Genomic DNA, 20,221 nt, shown 5'->3' with positions numbered 1-20,221 from the left:
ACATGGGTATTAATTTTAAGTTGTCAAGACTGAAGAAAAGTTTTTCTTTCCTTCAGTGTATTTCAGTTTTAACAACAAGATAAACGATCGACTTTATTTATTAAATTTTGTGGCAGATGGTTTCTTAACGTGATCTTTATTTTTTTTCTTTAAGAAAAGCAAACATTTTACCTTTTACAAACAGGGTATATTCGGTGGACCTCTTTGCAACACCGGTGTATCACACTTCTGTTTTGCGCATCTTTCGACGGTGAGTGGCGCTCTAACCAAGCTTTATTATTGGGGAACCATAAATACGTGTAGGGGAGAAGGAGAGAGAGAGAGAGAGGGAGGGAGAGGGAGAGGGAGGGAGGAAGGGATGGTGGAAGGGGGAGACAAGTGGGTTGAGCTTTCTGCTGTGCACTGAGGACTCTATCGTCTCTCTGGGGTCAGGTGTGCACACCGGCTGTCTTCACTTTGACCACGTTTGGGATCGACTTCGGATACTAAAATCGCGCCGAATCGCTTCAACCTGGTTGCCAATGGCTCCGCATCCCGATCTGTGAAGATGTTGCAGTGACAAGAGGGAAGAGCATCCTCGTCCTCCGCCTCACTCAGCCGGCGCCGTCAGCTGTTGCTCTGGCAGAGAGTGGAAGAGACCGAAGCAACAGAAAAAAGGCCGAACTATGCTTTTGACTTTCTATCGATAACCGCGGTTTCACATTTTCATCGACCGGGGAGCGGATGCGAGCTGAGGTTTCAGACGAGCCTCTCACTATTTCCAGCGCTTTGTTTTTGCCGGTGGAGCTGTGCCAATGGAGAAAGCGACTCCACCGCCCCAGCCCCAGCTCCAGCTGTCGATAGCGAAGACTGAAAGTCCAGCGGAGGACATCTCCGGGCTGACGGACGAGGAGCTGCTCAAGTGGACCAAGGAGGACCTGGTGCGGCGGCTGAGGCGGTCTGAGGCCGACAAGATGAGCGTCATTCTGGACCACGGGAATCTCATCCGAGAGATCAATCGCAGCCTCCAGCTGCATCTGAACGAGATCAGGGGGCTGAAGGTGAGAGGGAGGGGGCGCACTGGTGAGGGATGAGATCATAGGTTTGGAGCGCACCTGAGAGCACGCATGGCAGGAGGGTTCTTGTTTCAGTAATGATTAAAAAACAAAACAAAAAACCCCTCTGCCAACATGATAGATAGAGTAGAGTTTATCATAGAAGTTGGTTGTACCATCCCGTAGGCCTGCATGACAGTCTGACATGGATACATGCAAACCTGTGCAGGGATGCTCCACCCAGGTCGTTTAGCTTTGCTTGGTTGGTAGGAAATTCATCTTATAAATTTGACAAGTTTCATTAATAAAGAAAACAACACATATCTTCTTCTTCTTTTCCTTTCGACTTTTCCCTTCAGGGGTCGCCACAGCGAATCAATTGCCTCCATCTAACCCTGTCTTCTGCATCCTCTTCTCTCACACCGACTAACTCTTGACGTTCCTCTTCTGTCTCTTCTTACGAACACACTTTCCTCCTCTCCTTCTTCGACCAACAGTAGTCCAATTTCCACCGGCCCCCATTAGGTCAACAGCACTGATGGCAGTTGTTGTTAACCCGGGCCTCTACTGATCCGGTATGGAAGTCATAGGTTTGATTCACATGTTTGATTTGGCAAAAGTTTTACGTCGGATGCCCCTCCTGATGCAACCCTCTGTATTTATCTGGGCTTGGGACAGGCACAATAAGACACTGGCTTGTGTCCTCTTGTGGCTACATTAAAGAAAAGAACACATATAACAAATAAATAAAGAGTGCATCTCTAAAACTTTGGATAAAAGAAAATGTCAGGCAGGTCCCTGGAATGATAAGGAACAGGGTAATCTGTGTCATCTGAAATGCACTGCTTTGTTCATGCCAGCTTGGCTGCTCGTAAATCTACAAGTAATACAGTACAATTTTTAGAACAGGGTGACTTTTACTTTGAAAGTACATAAGTAGCTCCTTACTTACTGCATTAATTTCCTGCATTGAAATAAGATTGCGTCAACAATATTTACAGCTGAATCTTTGACCCTGCCTGAGGTACGAGGGGATGACTTGCCTTTCTTGAAGACCTCATCACCTCTCCACCCATGCAAGCTCTGAATTACACAGGAAAAGAGCCAGAGGGTGAGACGAAGGGGGAGAGAGCAGGAGAAGGATAAGGAAGGAAAAGAAGGAACTTACGGGAGGGGAAGTTAAGGAAATGTTGCTGAGTGTAACATAGTGGATGTGGGGTTTTATTGCCTTCACCCAGTCTTTGTTTTTTGTATGGCCTTCTCAGTCTCCTGCAGAGCCTTCTAATCTTCATACTTCACATTCACTGGTTTGCAGTGAAGCAGTGCTTTTGTGGAAAAAGCAGAGCGGATTAGGCGTTCATCTCATTATAATTGTTTGCAGCATTTGACTTATATCTAAAAGGGCAGTGAAAAGATTGAAAGTGGACAGTGCTTGCAGCGATTTATGTGGGAGTAAAATTAATAGAAGACAAACTAATTTGTTTTTTAGAACACAACTGTGCTTTTACAGTTGTGTTCTTTCTGCCATAATCAGCATGGGTTTGTTGTGACGCTTTCTAGTGTATAGGCTTCAATTTAACTCTCCTTCCCCTTGGTTTCTCCCTTCTCTTGCTGTCAGGACATTAATCAAAAGCTGCAGGAGGACAACCGTGAGCTGCGGGACTTGTGCTGCTTCCTGGATGACGACCGCCAGAAAGGAAAGCGTGTGTCCAGGGAGTGGCAGCGCTTGGGACGTTACAGTGCCAGCATCATGCGCAAAGAGGTGACCCTGTACCTCCAGAAACTCAAGGAACTGGAGCTGCGACAGGAGGAGGTAATCCAGGAGAACATGGAGCTGAAGGAGCTGTGCTTGCTGCTTGATGAGGAGAAGGGGGTGTTAGGTGGAGGGAGTGGTAGTGGAGTTGGTGGAGGGGGAGCAAATGTCACTGTGGGTGGATGTCGTAACTCCATAGACAGCCAGAATAGTTTGCTGCTGGTGCCTGGGCATGGCCTTCTGATGAGAGACGTGGGGGATGGGAGCAGCACTTCCAGTGCAGGGAGTGCTGACAGCTCCGATCAACCCCACCACAAGCAGCCCCACCTGGCTCCAGGGGTGGGTGTCGGTAACGGTGGGGAAAAAGGAAGCCCCGAGCTTGTGCACAAACCCAGGTGCAGCAGCATCAGTGGAATAGGTGGTGGAAGCGGAGGAGACCGGGAGGTGTCCAGTCCCGAGCATCCAGCCGGGCGCCATCGGAGTACAAGCTTGGAATACCCATATACCCTTCCCCAGCTCTGCCGTCCCCGCTGCGGCTCTATATCCGTTCCTGACCACAGTCGGGTCATGCGGGGCCTCAGCCCGGAAAAGTACGGAAGGAACGTGAGCCGACGCAGTCCTGAGAAGCAACCCAAGCACCACAGCTCTGACCTGGTCCTGGGCCAGAGGCAGCACTTCTTGGGTCAGGGAGATAGTGGGGAGATCTTCCAGAGGCACCACAGGAGCAGCATTAGCAGCACCGGCTGTGGGAGCCCTGAGCCACGGCTGGCACATTTAGTGAGCGCTGAGCACCATGAAAAGGGCTGTAAAATCAAGGGGGGCAGCCCTGAAACTCATAGGCACCAATACGGCATGAGCCCAGATCGCGGGAAGTTCGGAAGCCCCGTGAGAGAGGGGCCGAGGAGGCCAGCCGGGGACGAGCTGTCGCCACATCACCGGAGCATCTACAATGGAATGAATGGTAGGTGTACATTTGGTCATGTCTCACTGCAGGTACACGCCATGATCAATGATCATCATCCACATACAGTAGATTCACCTGCAGGCTGACCCTAACCTAACTTTTGAATGTTAGGTTAGAGTCAGCCGAACTAGATTTTATTCACCTTAAAATCTAATCATTTCCAAGACTTTGGCACAAAAGTGTCTCGAGGTTTAGGGTTTTTTTTTCTACTTTCTTTACTGTAAAACATTTAAACAGAGAAATTAATGGGTGATCGGAATTCAGCTCTTTGATTGAGTAAATGGAAATGCTCTTCCTCATTCTGACAGTTTCAAACCTTGCAGCATTATTGATTTTTTGGGGTGTCTCAAGAGGAATGTGGGTTGGCTCAGTGCGTGAGACAGAAAACAAAGGGTTGAGCAATATTTATTTGACATATCCTGTATCCAAGTCAACCAGATTCAGCTCAGATGAAGCATGCTCAGATTTCAATGGATGTGTGCCTGTTTGACAACAAATTAACCCCCAAATCTGTGATTTCAGTGACAACAATCAGTCAACTTATGGGTGTCAGAGACAGAATATCAGAATATATACTTGGCTGATGTTTAAATACCCCACAGTGGCTGATAATGATTTCTATGGTCTGGGGAAAAAGTGCTGACTGGCACAGAGCTTGCAGAAGCTGAAGGACAATTCTTCAAGGTGAAATATCCACCTGAATTTTCAATAAGAGGCTAAAATTACAAGAGAAACAATCTAAACATAGCAGAGTACAGTAAATCCAGTATGAGAACCACGGTCATTTTGTGATGTCAGAGATTTAGCTTAGCTTGGGTTTAGGGAAAAATGTTGATGAAAAGCCTTTAGAGTTTGGACTCAGAGTAATGATGGGTATTAACCAGACTGTGTCAATAATATAAAGAGTGTTGACTTCTATGACATAGTCATACGTAGGCCCAAGAGCAGTACCTCCCTTTTGCTCTTTCCCTCTGGTTTGTGTGTTCCCCTTTAGGATGGAATGCCCCATCTCTTTTGGGTATATAGGCGTAGGGATCACCTAGCCCTCCAGACGACCCCTCAAACTAATTATTTCCAGATGTAGACTCAAAACAGAGGCGTAGAAGATAGAGGTCGAAAATCCCAGAATGTTTGGGGAACAGAGGCGCCGTAAAAGAAGTGAATGAATATCTTACGTCTCTGCAAATAATGTTGGAAAGATGTCATTAATTCAAGAATTTCTAAATAATGTAGGGGCACATTCATTTCAAATAGGATTGCTTTGACACACATGTTACAAAAATCCCTATTTACATGTTTTTACACACTATTCTCCAATAGTTTTGGACAGTAAATGTATTTTTTCAATTAGTTTGTGTTATTTTCACTTGTTCTTTTGTTCTGTCCTGTAAATGGGGGCAGACTCGTCACCAGTAAATAATGACAGCAGGAACAGGCTGGTATAGAACTAGAATTCTTTCATATTTCCAAGTAACACCTGAACAAACTAAGAATCTGATCCTGTTTCCAACAGGAAAGAAATCTGCTGCTGAATTGATTTATTTCATTTGGATCATCATCTATTTTAGCTTTCTGAAAAATGTGGCTCTGTAATATAACTTGAAATGCATGTGATGCTTTGCAAAAGGTCATGAGGCATTAAGGTCTCACAAATCCTTAATTGTTAACTGCTGTGCTCACTCACTGGCCCTCCAGCCTGGTGGCGTGCCAGCCGTGGCATGACCATTATCAACTTAGCTCGGAGTGAAACGCACCAGATAGGTTCGTATGGACTTCATTAAAGCACATGTGTGAGAAAGAATTAAAGGTCAAGTAAAAGTGTGTCCCTGCAGGGCTGCTGTGTCTTCGCTGAACTGACAAGGATGCTAACTTCAAAAGTCATCGCATGATCTTAACAGTTTGATGAAGACACTATCTGAATGCTGGATTTTTGGTGCATTTACACAATTTAACTGACAGATTAAGACATGCAGACAATGCACGGTGGGACGGGTGAAGAGAGCAGGGTGTGTCATCCACTGACCCCTCCTTACCTTCATGTCCTTTTTTGGACGAGGAGGGAGTTTAATTCCTGTGACGATGTAGTACACTCCACTCGCTTGGATTATCCTCTAAGCCCTTTACACAGTATTATTTCATTTTTTAATGTACTTTCATCTGTGTGTGCGTGCGTGCATGTGTGTGTGTATGTATGTGTATGAGGGCATTTGGGTACACTGTCCCATGCAGGATCGTTGTAGCAATGTAGGTTTTTGTGCAGACAAATCATCATCTCGTGACTGTCAACATGCCAGTAGACAGCACTGAACCTCAGGCCATTTAAATTCCAGACAAAATCCAAAATGAAAGCAAAACAACACCTCTGCAGCCGTTTAGCACAATCTGCTTTTACATCTTTCGAGAAGCTTATCACACTGTCGGGTTTTGAAGTCAAAGATAGACTGATCTTTAGTTTCCTAACAGATGAAAAGATGCCTGCGGAAAGTCACTATCATCCTGAGAGTATGTGATCCAAGAAAACAATGCCGACTAAAATTTATGTTGTCTTTTTCATGTAGAAGGAAGAGTCTATGTGATATTGGATTGTAGATACTTTACATTTCCACGTGATACTCCACCTCTGGAGGGAAGACAATTAGGCATGAAAACTGTGGTCTCTTGACCCAGAATAGAGGAGCGAGCGTTCGCTAAGCCTATCAGAACTCTGCACTGCAGAGGGTCATTTTCAAACAGAGGAGAGACTTAATCATGTTTTCTGCTTTAGCAATCACAAGTTCTGCATATTAGCTTAAGCTGCTCCGATGATTGGGAGGAGAAAAAAAAAGGTCTCATGGGAAAAAAGGCACTACTGTGTGTGTGTGTGTGTGTGTGTGTGTGTGTGTGTGTGTGTGTGTGTGTGTGGGAGAACCTTATTAATTGTGATGCCGGAGAATACCACACACAAATGCACACACACATATTCAAAACACACATGCTATGTTTCAGCCTACTTGATCTCTAGCAGTTGATTTTTCGGATTAAATTGACAGCTGGCAAATTTTCATCAGCTGTAACTAGCTAGTGAGCATAAAAGCTCTGACATTTGGTTTCAAACTCCAACTTGAAAACCATGTAAATAGTACACGCTCAGCAGTTACTTGGCTGAAACGAGTATCAGACGCACATGGGGAATATTATCTGAACTCCTGATGAAGATAAGATATTATTCTGTACATACTTTCCTCATAAATGATCACTATTGAGCAAATTGGTCCAATATTGACTCCATTGGTCCGTTTTCCATTTCCTTTGTGACACAGGCTTTAATTTGTTATTTAGATCTAGATATGGAGGTGGCTCAGCTACCTTTCCAGTATTTCCAGGAGGCCATTGATGGTATTGCTGCAAAAATCTCCCTAATTGCCCCTAAAGCCCGTAAAGGGCAGTTATAAAGAGACGACTGGTGACAGCACAATCCCAGTCTGAGACAACTGAACCGTTCCTGAACCAAGAAAAGATTTTAAGAAATCATTACATCATCACAATGTCTGTAGGCAGGGCCAGCAATATCCGGTCAAGTTTATGAGTTAGAAAGGCTGTAATCATTCTTTTTTTGGCAGTTTAGAGCATTATACTGTAAGGAAGTTGTACATTAGATCACTGTACAGATTTCATCAGAAGTTTATCATCTTGTAAGGGTTAGGGTAATTTAAAGCCATAAGTGTTGTATTGAGCATACAAAATACTTAAATTTATATATTTGGTAATAATTGTCAATGTTAACATCAACATTCATATGTCTGTAACTGTTGAATCAATTACTGCAGGGGTTTGTTTTTGCCTTGTTGCTCCGCTGTGATTGGACTGCATAAGGAAAGGATTTATTGAGCAGTCAGATGAACCAATAGTTTGTCTTAAACAGAAGGAGAATCTTTGAAATTACTGTCCAGTGAACTTGTTCCTTTTGAATTGTATGGAGGCCTGACTAACACTGGGATCACAAGTCTTCGTTCCTAGGCAGAAAATATCTCATTCAATTAGCAAAAACCATCCAGCTGTCTCATTGATTCTATTGATCTTCATAATTGTAGCATCAGTTCAAACAATTCAGACAATAGAAGTGCTGCTGCCTGTCAGTGCAACAGGAAATGATCTCTGAGGCTTTGGCCACAGATAATGTCCTCCCTCAGATCGTGTTCTCCGTCAAGGAGAAAGCCAGGCCGGCTCTCTCCTTCTTCCTCTTCTCTCTCCTTACATCCTAATTGGCTGCCAGTGTGAACCGCCAGCTGTCGGACAGAGAGAACTCTCTGGTTACAAAGCCCTCTTTCTGGAGGAAGCTGGAGGATGTCCTGTTTGCCAGGCTGAGCTGAGCAAAGAGAGTTGAAGAAGTACTTGAGTGGATTACTGGCTATTTTCCTTTTCTTATTCTCCTCCTTTCCATAAAATATATTTTCCTCTTCCTCGGACTTCACTCTGTTCTCCACTTCCTCATTTGCCTGCCAAGGCAGTGGATGGAGAGCATTTCCTTGTCAAATCGTGAGCTCTCACAACCCAGAAGGCATTAGGGGTCTCAAAAATGTGTTGCAGTAGCTTGAGTGAAGGATTTGGCTGAGCAGCAGTCATTGTGCCATCCAAGCTTTACCATTGTGTATGTTGTTGAGGCTATTGAATGGCTTTGATGGATAACCCCGCCTTTCCATACCTCTACGTAGAGGTAGCATTTTCCATTAGAAACATAACACTCTGATGTTTTTTTTAATCACTTAGGGGGAATGGGAGCAGGTAAAGAACTCCAAAGAGATGAGTGAGTCTCAGGATGGACGTCTTTGGTCATAGTCATACAGAAATGTTGCTCTAAATGTATCATGGTTCTTGAATTTGTAATCACGTATGAGACCAATCACCCCAAATACCCATGCCTGTAGACCACCAGATCAGCTATTAACTAAGGAGTGCATGATTAGGCATTTTGTTTATCTACCTCTGGTGCATAGTATTGTCATTTTTAATCAAGTTGCTGTCAGCTTTGTCTCTTTAAAGCTTGCTTTTTATGGATGTGGCAAAGAAATTACCCTTTGTTGCATTATATTTCATTGGTTCTACACCCATAATTTTTTGCCAAATACTTATTTGAACAACAATGAAGGAATGGAGTGTGAAATGTCTATGACAAAAGAACCAAAATTATATTGGGGAAGCTAAATTATAAATTTGACAGAGGGGACTTAAGGTGCCCAATCCCAATTCCTCTTTTAGCCCTAAACCCTCATTTTTGAATGCCATTCACTTTTTGACTTGCGCCTCTGGACAGAGTTACGAGGGGCAATGGCTGAAGTTTTTATCCACTCATCATTTTGATTTGGTGTCAATATGTACGGAAGATTTAACAAGTACATGAGCAGCACTTGAAGATATGTCAGTTTAATTGTTCATGAGGAAAAAAGTGAAAAAGATCACTCAGTCTGTATTTGCACTGGACACTTTAGACACTGTAGGATGCTCCTAAACATCAGAGCCTTTCCCCCATCAGTACCACTTAAGTAGCCTTGTGGGTTTTAAGAAAAGGGCCACCTGCTCGTGGAAATGTCGCTCAAGCGCAATAGCAGAGGTAAGCTATAAATGTTCCGCCATAGCCCTAGTCTTCCACTAGACACAAAACCCCCAGTCTTTGTCCTCATACTGGGGACAAAGCTGCAGGTAAAACACCAAATTCAGAATTTTCACATCATTTTGAACGGGATTTGATGGTCATATCAGTCTTTGTCCTCATACTGAGGACAAAGACTGGGGGTTGTGTGTCTAGTGGATGACTGGGCCCACTGAGCTGAGAGGAAATTAGCTTGCTAGGCCAGATAATTAACTCAACACTGAGTGGCTGCCATGTATAAGGGCAGTGCTGAGCCTGAGGGAGTCCTAAAGTCAACGGTAGCAGCCACATTTAGCCATGTGACATTTACTTCAGCTGTAGCCGTGTATCGTGCTAAAAGCAGTCCGATGGTGATCAGGTGATCACGTAGAGAGGTAAAGCTAGTAGCATCACACACAGTGTCTACCTCATAACCTAAATAAGCTTTAACTTATTCAGGTTATGAGGCAATCCTCATAGCACCGCGGAGTACCCAGGAACAGCCAGGAATTAAACACACAGTAATTTGCACGAATGTATGGATTACTGTATTCAGATAGCAGCAATTCACATGTCCTTGATTGTTATGCCTCTGTCTCCATGTGGCTCCGCGGTGCACTGGTGTCATGCCAGGAGTGTCCCCTGCTTCACACCCCCAGTTGACTGGGCTAGGCTCCAGCACCCCGTGACACACGACAGTGGATGACGTGGGTTTAGAAAGTCAATGAATGAACGATTATTATGCCGTATAGACATTAAGCCTCCATGTCCACATAGCAATTTTCTCTGTGTGACAAATCTCAGAAGTTACTACGACTACAGAAACTAAAATGAAGACAGAACGGTTGTGCTCTATGATGTAAAAAGGGATATATATTAGGAACCATATTAGCCACCTCACGCTACAGGTCATAAGGGAAATGGAAAGGTGGTGCAAGATCCAATGTCTATGAATTCAACTTGTAATCTGTAAGAATGTCTTATTTCTTCTATAAAGAGTTGTGTCCTCTTTTCTTTCTTTGCCATTCAAGCAGCAAAGAAGCAGCAGCAGCAGCAATGCGCTGCTTTGCGGCTGCAGCCGTCACTCTGGAGGGTTTTAGAGCTCCAACATCTTTCAAAATAAGGATGGAAAGTGAGATAACACGTCAAGACCATAACATATGCAAACCGCTGGAGCTGATAGCATTATTATTGCTCACTAGCACAACACCCAGGGTGTAGTTATCCATTTCCTGGAGGAAAAATTTATCTCCTGGCAATATTTTGTATCACATGCATTTGGTGTAATGTTTTTCCCGATGAGAATGACAAGGCGTGCAAGGCTCCAATTACCATGAATGGATGGGCCGATCCTACCAACATGAAATGATATGCACCGCAGTCATTATGCTTATGTGATTATCTCTTACTAGTTCTCTTTCAGGGATGCCTTTTGGTCTGCTAGATTTCCTGTCAGAGATTTTGAAATCAATTTTATTACTCCCCTCCAACCCCCACTACCCCCAGACAGACTGGCTCTTTTCCTGCACAGCCATAGCAAAAGGTACATGTAATTACCTCTGTCATCTTCCTATGTGGGACCTATAGCTGCAGATAAAACAACAAATTGAGAATTTTTCACATCATTTTGAACGAGATTTGATGGTCATATCTGTAATGGAATGTCATGTTTTAAATGGTATTTCCAAATGTAGAAGGGTAATGGATTTACATGATTGTATAAATACAACTCTATACTGACATATTAATGTTCCACTTTTAGTATTATGATACAGACTCTTTATCACATTTAACACAGTTTTAAAAATCTTACTACCACTTTTTCAATTTGAGAATGGAAACACGTTACTATATATTGTAATTGCAAAAAATCATTAATTCAATTCCATACTGAAAGGTGGCCTGGAGGCATTAAAGCCAGCGTTAATGTCAGTTCTTCCTTCAGGCTGCAAGTGACAAAATGAAATTTAACTTTGTCATAAAATTAGCTCTGAAACAAACCGCCTCAGCATTTTTTCTATATCCGATGCTATACATTGCATTAACTCTATGTATATATACAGCTGCAAAGGAATGAGATGATTTCAACAGCAAGAAGAGAGAAATTGTGAGCCTCAGGACGTGAAATCTAAAGCAGATCTAACAGCCATAACTGTTTCATCCCTACCCATCTGAAGCCACATGCGTACTATATGCTCAGCCTCTTACATTATTCAGCCGCACTGAGGATTGATGGATGGTGACATGTTTTTGTTTTTTTTAAATGACAAAAGCAGTTTATCTTGCAAATGCATGTTTAAATATTTCATTTTGCTTCAGAGAATCCAAACAGAAAGCGTACGACACGAAAGCGACCGACAGCATTGGGCCTTAGAAGAACGTGGAGGGACGATGTGGAGCCTTGAAGAATGTACCAAAGAAACTTAAGAGGCATTAAGTTTTTACAGTACTCATCTTTGAAAAGACAGGGCTCCGTTGTCTTCTGCTCGCTTCATTCCTCTCTGTTGTTGATCTCAGGGAATAGATTTCATATCTTAGAGCTTATCGATCCAACAAAATAAATTTGTGTATTATTGTGACGAAGTACAAAAACTCCTGGTAGCATTCCAAATGTGACATCTGTTCTCCATGCAGGAGTTTGCACGTGGTTGGGAAAACACACACACACACACGCACGCATGCACGCACGCACACACACACACACACACACACACACACACACACACACACACACCCACACACCTTGTGTTCTCTATCAGCTGAGAGGGAACCAATTACCCAGCTCTACTTCAGGGATTTCCATGTTCTCGTGTCTCCACATTCTTCTCCAGCCTCACGGTGAGACAAACTTTGGCTTCATGCTATTTACTATTCCTACCTGATGTTTCTTTATTGTGATTTTATTATCGGAGCCAGAAAACACCAATATTTGTAACAACAGGGCTGCTTTCAGTGTCTTCCTGTCTCTGTCTGGCATGACGACAAACGGCAGCTTAAATAATAAAATGATCCCCAAAGCAGTGTTTACAGTATTATTTACCCATGCAGTTGAGTAAAAGACTTAAAGCATCAGATTTTAAATATGCATTAAATGTCCAAATAAATTTTGAGGCAATAAATGTAGTATCAAAGGGTCATCTAAGAGTAAGTTATATACTCTTATATATATATAAACTAGTGATTATGTCTACCGATTATGTTAATTGTAACTAACTCTTTAAGATGTCTGAATTCTGACTTTTCTCAAGAAAATTATTCTGACTGTTTTCTCAAAATTCCGAATTCATTTTCAACCTCATTCCTAGAATTCTGACCGACACGCTGCGCTGAACCATCATACTTTATTTATCTTCAGTACCCGCTTTTCCTGTTGTTGTGGGTCGCAGGGTTGTTGGAGCTTATTCCAGTGGACTTGGGGCGTGAAGCAGGGTAGACTCCGGACATGATGCCGGTGCGCCGCAATCGTACTTTTTCAAGCGTTTATCTTTTTTTTTACCAAGAAAACTGAATCATTTGCTCACAATGCTAGCTAGAGCATCCCCAATGTTTGACTGAACTTCATTTAAGCTGACTGTGGTGTGTTAAAAGATAAGTTACCCTCCTGTCCAGCAACCTCGCAGACTGTCTCTCTGGTTGTTTGACCGACTGCTAGCTAAACGAGCGGAAGCGTCTACATGCATCTCCACAGGCTTTCCTGCTCAGCCAGTCTGAATAATTTATGTCACGGATTTTTAGGAGATCTGAGGGACTGGCCATGTGAAAATTACCTTGCATTGATCTGGCAGAGAGATGGAGAGAAAGAGCAATGAAAGAGGACTGGGAGAGAAGAAACCCGGTGGAGAGCACCTTCGTGTGTTTACTGGATTGATTCCGACGTCGATAACTACTTGATTTGTAATTTTAAAACATTATACAGATACATCATTCATTCAGCATTCCTTTTTTCCTGATTGGAACCCTGTTACTGTAAGCGTTTATTATAACCACTAATTTTTATTAATCAAAAGAAATCTGATTTCATTTAGCACCATCGCCGCTTGCACCAACTGCATGAATGTGAGTTATATAGTTATATAGAGTTAATAATTGGTGTCTGGCTGCAGAGGGGAAAGGGTTTCCCATCCGTAACAGTGATTTATTCAGTGTGGGAACAGCGTCTCCCCAGCCAATCTCACAGATCTCTTTGTGGGAGACGTTCACTCGAGCTCTGATGTACAAAGGTGGAATTTAAGGGAGCTTAGGCGTCACATTATTCTGGAGTAATCGCTTTATGTATATACTGTTGCTCCAATCTGCACATTACCCTTGTCCCTCTACACATTTCTCAAATCCCGGAAGGTTGGCGGTTCGATCCCTGGCCCCTGCAGTCTGCATGTGGAGGTGTCCTTGAGGCTGAACCCCAGTTAATTCCCAGTGGCTGTTCCATTAGTGTGTGAATGATGGTGTGAATGGTCACAGCTCCGGATGAGCAGGAGTTGTTCTGGTAGCTTTGGTCAAACCACAAGGCCATTTAAAGTTTACATCCTGTTCAGTTCGATTGTGTTTTTATTTTAGCCATGACTATATCAACAAATGTTTAAGTGTGTATTTTATTTTCCTTAGTTCTGGTAATACGTCTGCTGATTCCCATTACATCACAAGACAGCACTGTGGAATCTTGTGACCTGTGTGTGTGGAATGCCAAACCTCCAGAATGGAGTTGGTTCATTTTATGGACATTGAAGTGTTTGCTCAAAGTCAAGGTCATGAGCTCAGGAATAGAGGTTCGCTAACCTAATGCTCATTTTACAAACAATACACATTAAGTCACCTTAGACCAATCTGTGATTATTTTCAGTCATCAAACACGTTGTGTTAGTGTCCTTTTGCAGGAGGTGAGATGTGCTTGTATTTACCTCAGTGCAACCAGTCAATGCGCTCTGCGTTAGCCGTGAAATCGATTCTACTCCACGCCCTCTGACCTCCAACTGAAAATATCTTCCAGTCCACCCGCTGCATCACCCTGCAGTTTAAAGAAGCTTTGGCCGTTCTGTCCCCCCCACGAAGATGAACAGTGAGGGAAGGGGCAGGACACTTCCTGAAGGTGGCTCTTCCAACCTTTCATAGAACTCTGTGATCACAAGAGCATTATGAATTTTTAATGAGGGCTGTTAGAGCGCCAAAGAGAGGATATGTGCAGAAAACACGATTACAGTCTCATGACTGTGGGGAGGAAGTCGTTTGTGGAGAAAGTCTGTGTGTGTATGTGTGTGTGTGTGTTTGTGTGTGTGAGAGAGAGAAAGAGACAGACAGACAGACAGAAGGGAAAAGGAGGTAAAAAGGGATTTTAAAAAAACAACAACAGAAAACAACTGTCTGCTTAAGCCAAGGGCATTTTTCTGCTTCTTAACTATGTTCTGACAAGATGTGCTGTCAGAGTAAACCTGTGTTTGGGTAAAAGTGTTAGATATGTTCAGCTTTAGATCAAAACCATTCTATTAAGAAGGAATTTCTTGCCAAGCAGCAATCCAACAGCCTCTGGTCGTGGACGTCAAAGATGGAATCTGGATAAAGAAGAGAGCTCTTAGTGTTATAGTCATTTTGCATTCGTCCTCCCTCTAAACAGAGGTACGAGGAGTTGTGGTTGAAATCTTTATCTATGAAATCAGAAGCCACTCGTCAGGCCATCAGCAGATCTGGTTCAGATAACTATCTCAGATGTTTCTCCAACAGTCAGGTCTCTCAGCAGGTCAACAGCAGAATTCTTTCCTGACAGAAATGGGATCAGATTCCTGGTTTGTTCAGACGTCCCTTGAAAACATGAAAATTGTCGAAATTTGCATGAGGATAGTGGGTAAGACATGTAAATAGCTATTTTTCTAAAAACAATTAAATTCCATATCGACTTGCATCAATATGAATCACATTTCTACAGATTTATAACATTTCTACATCGTTACTAATAAAGACTTTTTACATTGATTTCCTTTACTGGAATGGTAGCCATATTTCATTTATGTCACAGGGAGCAGGATTAGGACCCAAATGCAGGACACCAGTGGAACACCAAGTCACTCGTTTTTCGTCTCTTGGGGGGCACCCCTTTCTTTGTGGTGTGAGTGAGTGTGTGTGTGTGTGTGTGTGTGTGTGTGTGTGTGTGTGTCTGTGTGTGTGTGTGTGTGTGTGTGTGTGTGTGTGTGTGTGTGTGTGTGTGTCTTCATTTCGCCACTCATTTAGCCGTCCTGTGAAGGTTGTTGCCCCTCGTCTCTGTCACTTGCCTCATTGGTGCACAGATTGAAATAGATGAAGGTGAAAACTTGTAATTGTTCCTCCAGACAACAGGAAGCTGTGGAACTGATGCTGCGTTAAGAGCCCAGAGGTAGAACAATGAGAGGTAATGCTACCAGGAGTTAGAGATTATTGATGCCACTTTCATGTTTGTGCATTAAGAGTCAAGGTGGCGTCAGTAGGCAGCTAGTCTAGCGTAGCATAATGTCTGGAAGCAGTGTGAAACAGCTGGTTAGGCTAACCAACCCTTCTAAAGATTACTAATTGTTGTGTAATATCACTTTTATATAAGTTACTCAAAAACAATTACATAAACAATAAAAAAAAACAGATTATGTCCTTTTTGCTGTAATGATCTGCTGGTACTCTCAGTTTTTTTCAGTCAGTTTGGTGACCAGGATAAGTTCTATAATGAATATTCATAGTTTTATCTTCCACAACTAAAAAAAAGTTGCTTCACATCACCAGGTTTTGTTCATAAGTCGTAATGCCATAAAATACACACACAAAATGAGCTCCAAATGAAAGCAGTCTTTTCTCATCATTTCCTCTATGTCCTTTCCTCTTTGTCTCAGCTTTAATATCAGCTGGCTGCTGCACCAACAACTGTAGAAATGTCAAACTATGGGACAGGTAAGGACCCTGCTTTTTTTTCCACAGCCTCCATTGTGGTAATTACATTCTTTGAATGGTGAGGAACAGTTGGTGAAGGTCACTTTGCATCCAAAAGGGCCCAGGACCATGTAATTAAGGCCCAGTATTCAATTTCACCACATACTATGCTTCTATCATGACGCTTTTAGCATTTAACAACTGGGTATTTTTGATTTAAATCATCATTAGGTGATCATCTCTGACTCCTTGAGTCAGTGCAGCGCACCAGCTCGCTGCAGGAGTCATGCAGGCCTGGTCTGCCTGCCTGTAATCACAGTGGGTTTACGGTGGGATTACAAAGTTAGAGGTGACTGTATCCTGTCCCGCTGTGCATCCGACATCTTCAATCAGGCCCCAGTGGGAGAGCGAGGTGGCTGCTTTAATATGTAATGACAGCAAGACAGGATATATCCACATCCACAGAGGAGAGAAATGCCAGGCCTAGCTAGATCGCACACACGCACGCACGCACGCACGCACGCACACACACACACACACACACACACACACACACAAACACATATCGTACAAACAGACACATCCTCATGGGCATTCTTGTATTGCTTTCATTTCTACCTGTACTTGAATGCATCTTAGGCTGGCTATTTTTTTTGAAAATTAATTATTTATTTATTTATTTTCTGCTTACTTTTAAACTAATACCACAATCAACATGCTATCTGGAGTCTATCAGTGTGAGTTGATGATTTATTGTCTTAGTTTGTAGGTCGAAACGTTAAAAAAATGTAAAAATGTTTCAAATACTGTTAACTCTTCTGTTCCTCCTCCTCCTCCTCCTCCTCCTCCTCCTCCTCCTCCTCCTCCTCCTCCTCCTCCTCCTCCTCCTCCTCTTGCTCTTCTTCCTCCTCCTGGTCCTCCTCCTCCTCCTCCTGTGCAGCTTTGATGCCTCCTCCTGACCCCAGCTTCACCAGCGGGGCGTTTCCGATGGACAGGGCGTTGCCGCGGTGAAGTCCTTCCACGTCTCTGGCCTTGATGGACGCGAGGGTCGCTGACACGACTCTCCACACCTCCAGATGATCCGTCGTCCATGACCTCATCCCTGTGATCGGCGGCCCTGAAAGATCCTGCCTACATATTTTCATGCCTGCATATCAGGAGTTTTTATTATTGTGGGGAGGGGAGTGTTATTAGCATGGTTGTTTAAGACTTGTGAAAACAGGCACACCTAAATGGATTAGAGTGGATAGCGCTCCCTGCCAAGTGTGACACGGCTACCTCCTCGAGAGGCCCCCAGAGAAGAGGAGGGATGCTGGGGACAACAGCAGAGGACTCTGCACTGGTCGTTCCACAAATCCTCTGTTTACAAATGAGATGATTGGTTAAAGGAACTTTCTACACCCTATTGTTCCTATCTTTTTATTTCTTATGCCTTCTTTTCCTCTCCTGTTGTCCCACTTTCTCCCACATGCCCTCCATCTCCAGACAGCCATAATGTTCAAAAGAGTGTAGTGAGACTGGTGTAATCAATGTTCTGTGCTTATCAGCGTCCAAATCTGCCTGATCACTTGATTACCATCAACTCCAACTTTCTTTCAATCATAGCAACTGAATCTAAAAACAGCACAACAACTTATCTGTCAGAGATGTTCTAGTCCAGAAAAAAAAACAACCTCTTCTTGTGTCTTAAACCAAGATGGTCATTAATAGCTGCTTACAGATGTTCTAGTTCTATAAGATGCAGATTTCAGGTGTAACTTTGCTTTTTTGTATTATCTTCACTTCCTCAAAGCACCTATACTGAAGCTGGGGATGAAATTATATGTTCCTCCATGTTGTTCTTTTTATCGTTTCCTTTTTTACAAAGAAGTAAAGTCCAAGTAAAAAGTAGATAATTTGATTAGTTTTCTATATATCTCTGTATATAAATATAATATGATTATTATTTTTGACTTATTGGTATTAGAACTACTATATGAAGATGCATATGATATATATATCAAACAATAAACAGATTTCTTTATGTAAAAATGTGTCACTAAACTTTGTTTAGTAGTGTGTGTGAACCTTTAACCACCTGCTGCAACAACGATCATATGAGGCTGATCATGAGAATTCATGATTCAGAAACAGCAGCAGAAAAAGTGAGAAACATCTTTGAATTGCCTTCATCTAAATCTGGGAGGGTTCATAGTTCTTGATCCAGATCATTTACATCCGTGACAGATTTTTGTAAAGATCTTAGAAATCTTGACAGAAACATTCAGTGGCAGAGGAATCAAGAAACTGAGGATTCTTTGACAATTATACCTCTGTGACATCACCTTAAAAGGGTGGTGATGTCATGATGTGACGCCTGTCAGCTTTAGACACCGATCTCGGTGAAGAGGCGAAGAATGACGCTGAAGATCCGTAGGGCTATGTGATGAGTGGAACTTAGAATGAAGACCCGAGGCGAATGAAGTGAAGAGAAAAACATTAATGTCTGGAAATAACAGCTGACAGAAGTGCAGAGAGGATCGGCTCACAGAGGTCATGGCAAAATATGGACCAGTGAAACACTCACGGCCATCTGACCGGCCGGCGGGATGAGTGAGAGAGGGGCTAGTTGGTGACAGGGAGCAAGCGAAAAAGCGTGAGCGAGCATGGAGATGATCAGTTTTGATTTGTTCGTTCATCTCTCAGCTTTAATTCCTCCTGGTCACTCCTTCAGCCTCTTCAGCGTTAGCTTTAAAATAAAACCCCCTGGTTATGGGCAATGTTAGGTATGAGTATGTTAGGTATGCCTGTGTCACAAACTTGTGCAATCTGTTTGCCTGTCTGTCGCTTCATACATACACATGCCATCACTAACTTGCTTTTGCTCATTTGTTTTAGTTATATAAAACTAACTTTGACTGTTACATCTGTGTGTGGCCTCCCTTTTGTTGCTGACCTAGAGCCAGGTGGTAACAAATGGGGGCAAGTTACTAATGGCATGTGTATGTATGAAGGGTATCAGTCATGTTAGCCATGCGTGGATGAATGAATCATGATGTAAAGTCGTGTTGTAAGGTGCAACAAACCAAACAAAGTGATGAGGCGGCAGCAGGCCCAGCTGAGAGAGATTGTGACCAAAAGGGCGGTCCTTAAAAAGCCCTGCAGGCCCAACCCAGAATGGTGGGCAGTAAGAGGCACTCCCTCACAGCTCCGCCTACCAGCCAACTCCTAATAGCTGCAAGAAACACAGACCAGTGAGAGACAGGCAAACAGATTGCACAAGGTCGTGATTGATTTCAATCAATCAACTTTTATTTATATAGCGCTTAATCACATCTGAAGACATTTCAAAGCGTTTTACAGATAGAAAGCCAACAATGCCCTCCAGAGCAAGCATAGGTGATGGTGGCGGGGAAAAACTCCCTCATTGAGGAAGACACTCTGGGCAGGACCCAGTCTCTGGAGGGCGGTCATCCACCTTGACATGTTGGTTGGGAAAAAGAAATACACTGGGGACAGAGATAGGTCAAGTAAAAGACACACAGAGAGAGAGAGAGAGAGAGAGAGAGAGAGAGAGAGAGAGAGAGAGAGAGAGAGAGAGAGAGAGAGAGAGAGAGAGAGAGAGAGAGAGAGAGAGAGAGAGAGAGAGAGAGAGAGAGAGAGAGAGAGAGAGAGAGAGAGAGAGAGAGAGAGAGAGAGAGAGAGAGAGAGAGAGAGAGAGAGAGAGAGAGAGAGAGAGAGAGAGAGAGAGAGAGAGAGAGAGAGAGAGAGAGAGAGAGAGAGAGAGAGAGAGAGAGAGAGAGAGAGAGAGAGAGCTGTCGCTGAATTGGGGCTGGGATTTCCAGGCCTTTGAATATCCTGTCTTCATCCGCGTTCCCCACCTGTGGAACAGAGGCACAAAGACAGCGGCAGTATCGTGCAGACAAAGAGTGATTTAACATTAGTAATAAATTATAGGACCATGGAAAGACCAAGAGAAGGAGAAGTGACAGAAGCTCCAGAGTATC

The 20,221-nt window shown here is 43.2% G+C and overlaps 1 protein-coding gene across 1 annotated transcript; it reads left to right on the top strand.

The window, feature by feature from the left end:
• Positions 1-419: 419 nt before the first annotated feature.
• ccdc85al (coiled-coil domain containing 85A, like) lies at positions 420-18,234 on the top strand. Its single transcript, XM_068322036.1, has 4 exons — positions 420-1,040; positions 2,653-3,748; positions 16,199-16,256; positions 17,176-18,234. Exons 1-4 carry the CDS (start codon positions 795-797, stop codon positions 17,192-17,194), a joined length of 1,419 nt encoding a protein of 472 aa, XP_068178137.1. The 5' UTR covers positions 420-794; the 3' UTR covers positions 17,195-18,234.
• The last annotated feature ends 1,987 nt before the right edge of the window (positions 18,235-20,221 follow it).

Source organism: Antennarius striatus, chromosome 8, assembly GCF_040054535.1.
Source record: "Antennarius striatus isolate MH-2024 chromosome 8, ASM4005453v1, whole genome shotgun sequence".
Lineage (NCBI taxonomy): Eukaryota > Metazoa > Chordata > Actinopteri > Lophiiformes > Antennariidae > Antennarius > Antennarius striatus.
Note: the sequence above shows the minus strand (reverse complement) of the source record. Positions and strands in the feature narration are given on the sequence as shown.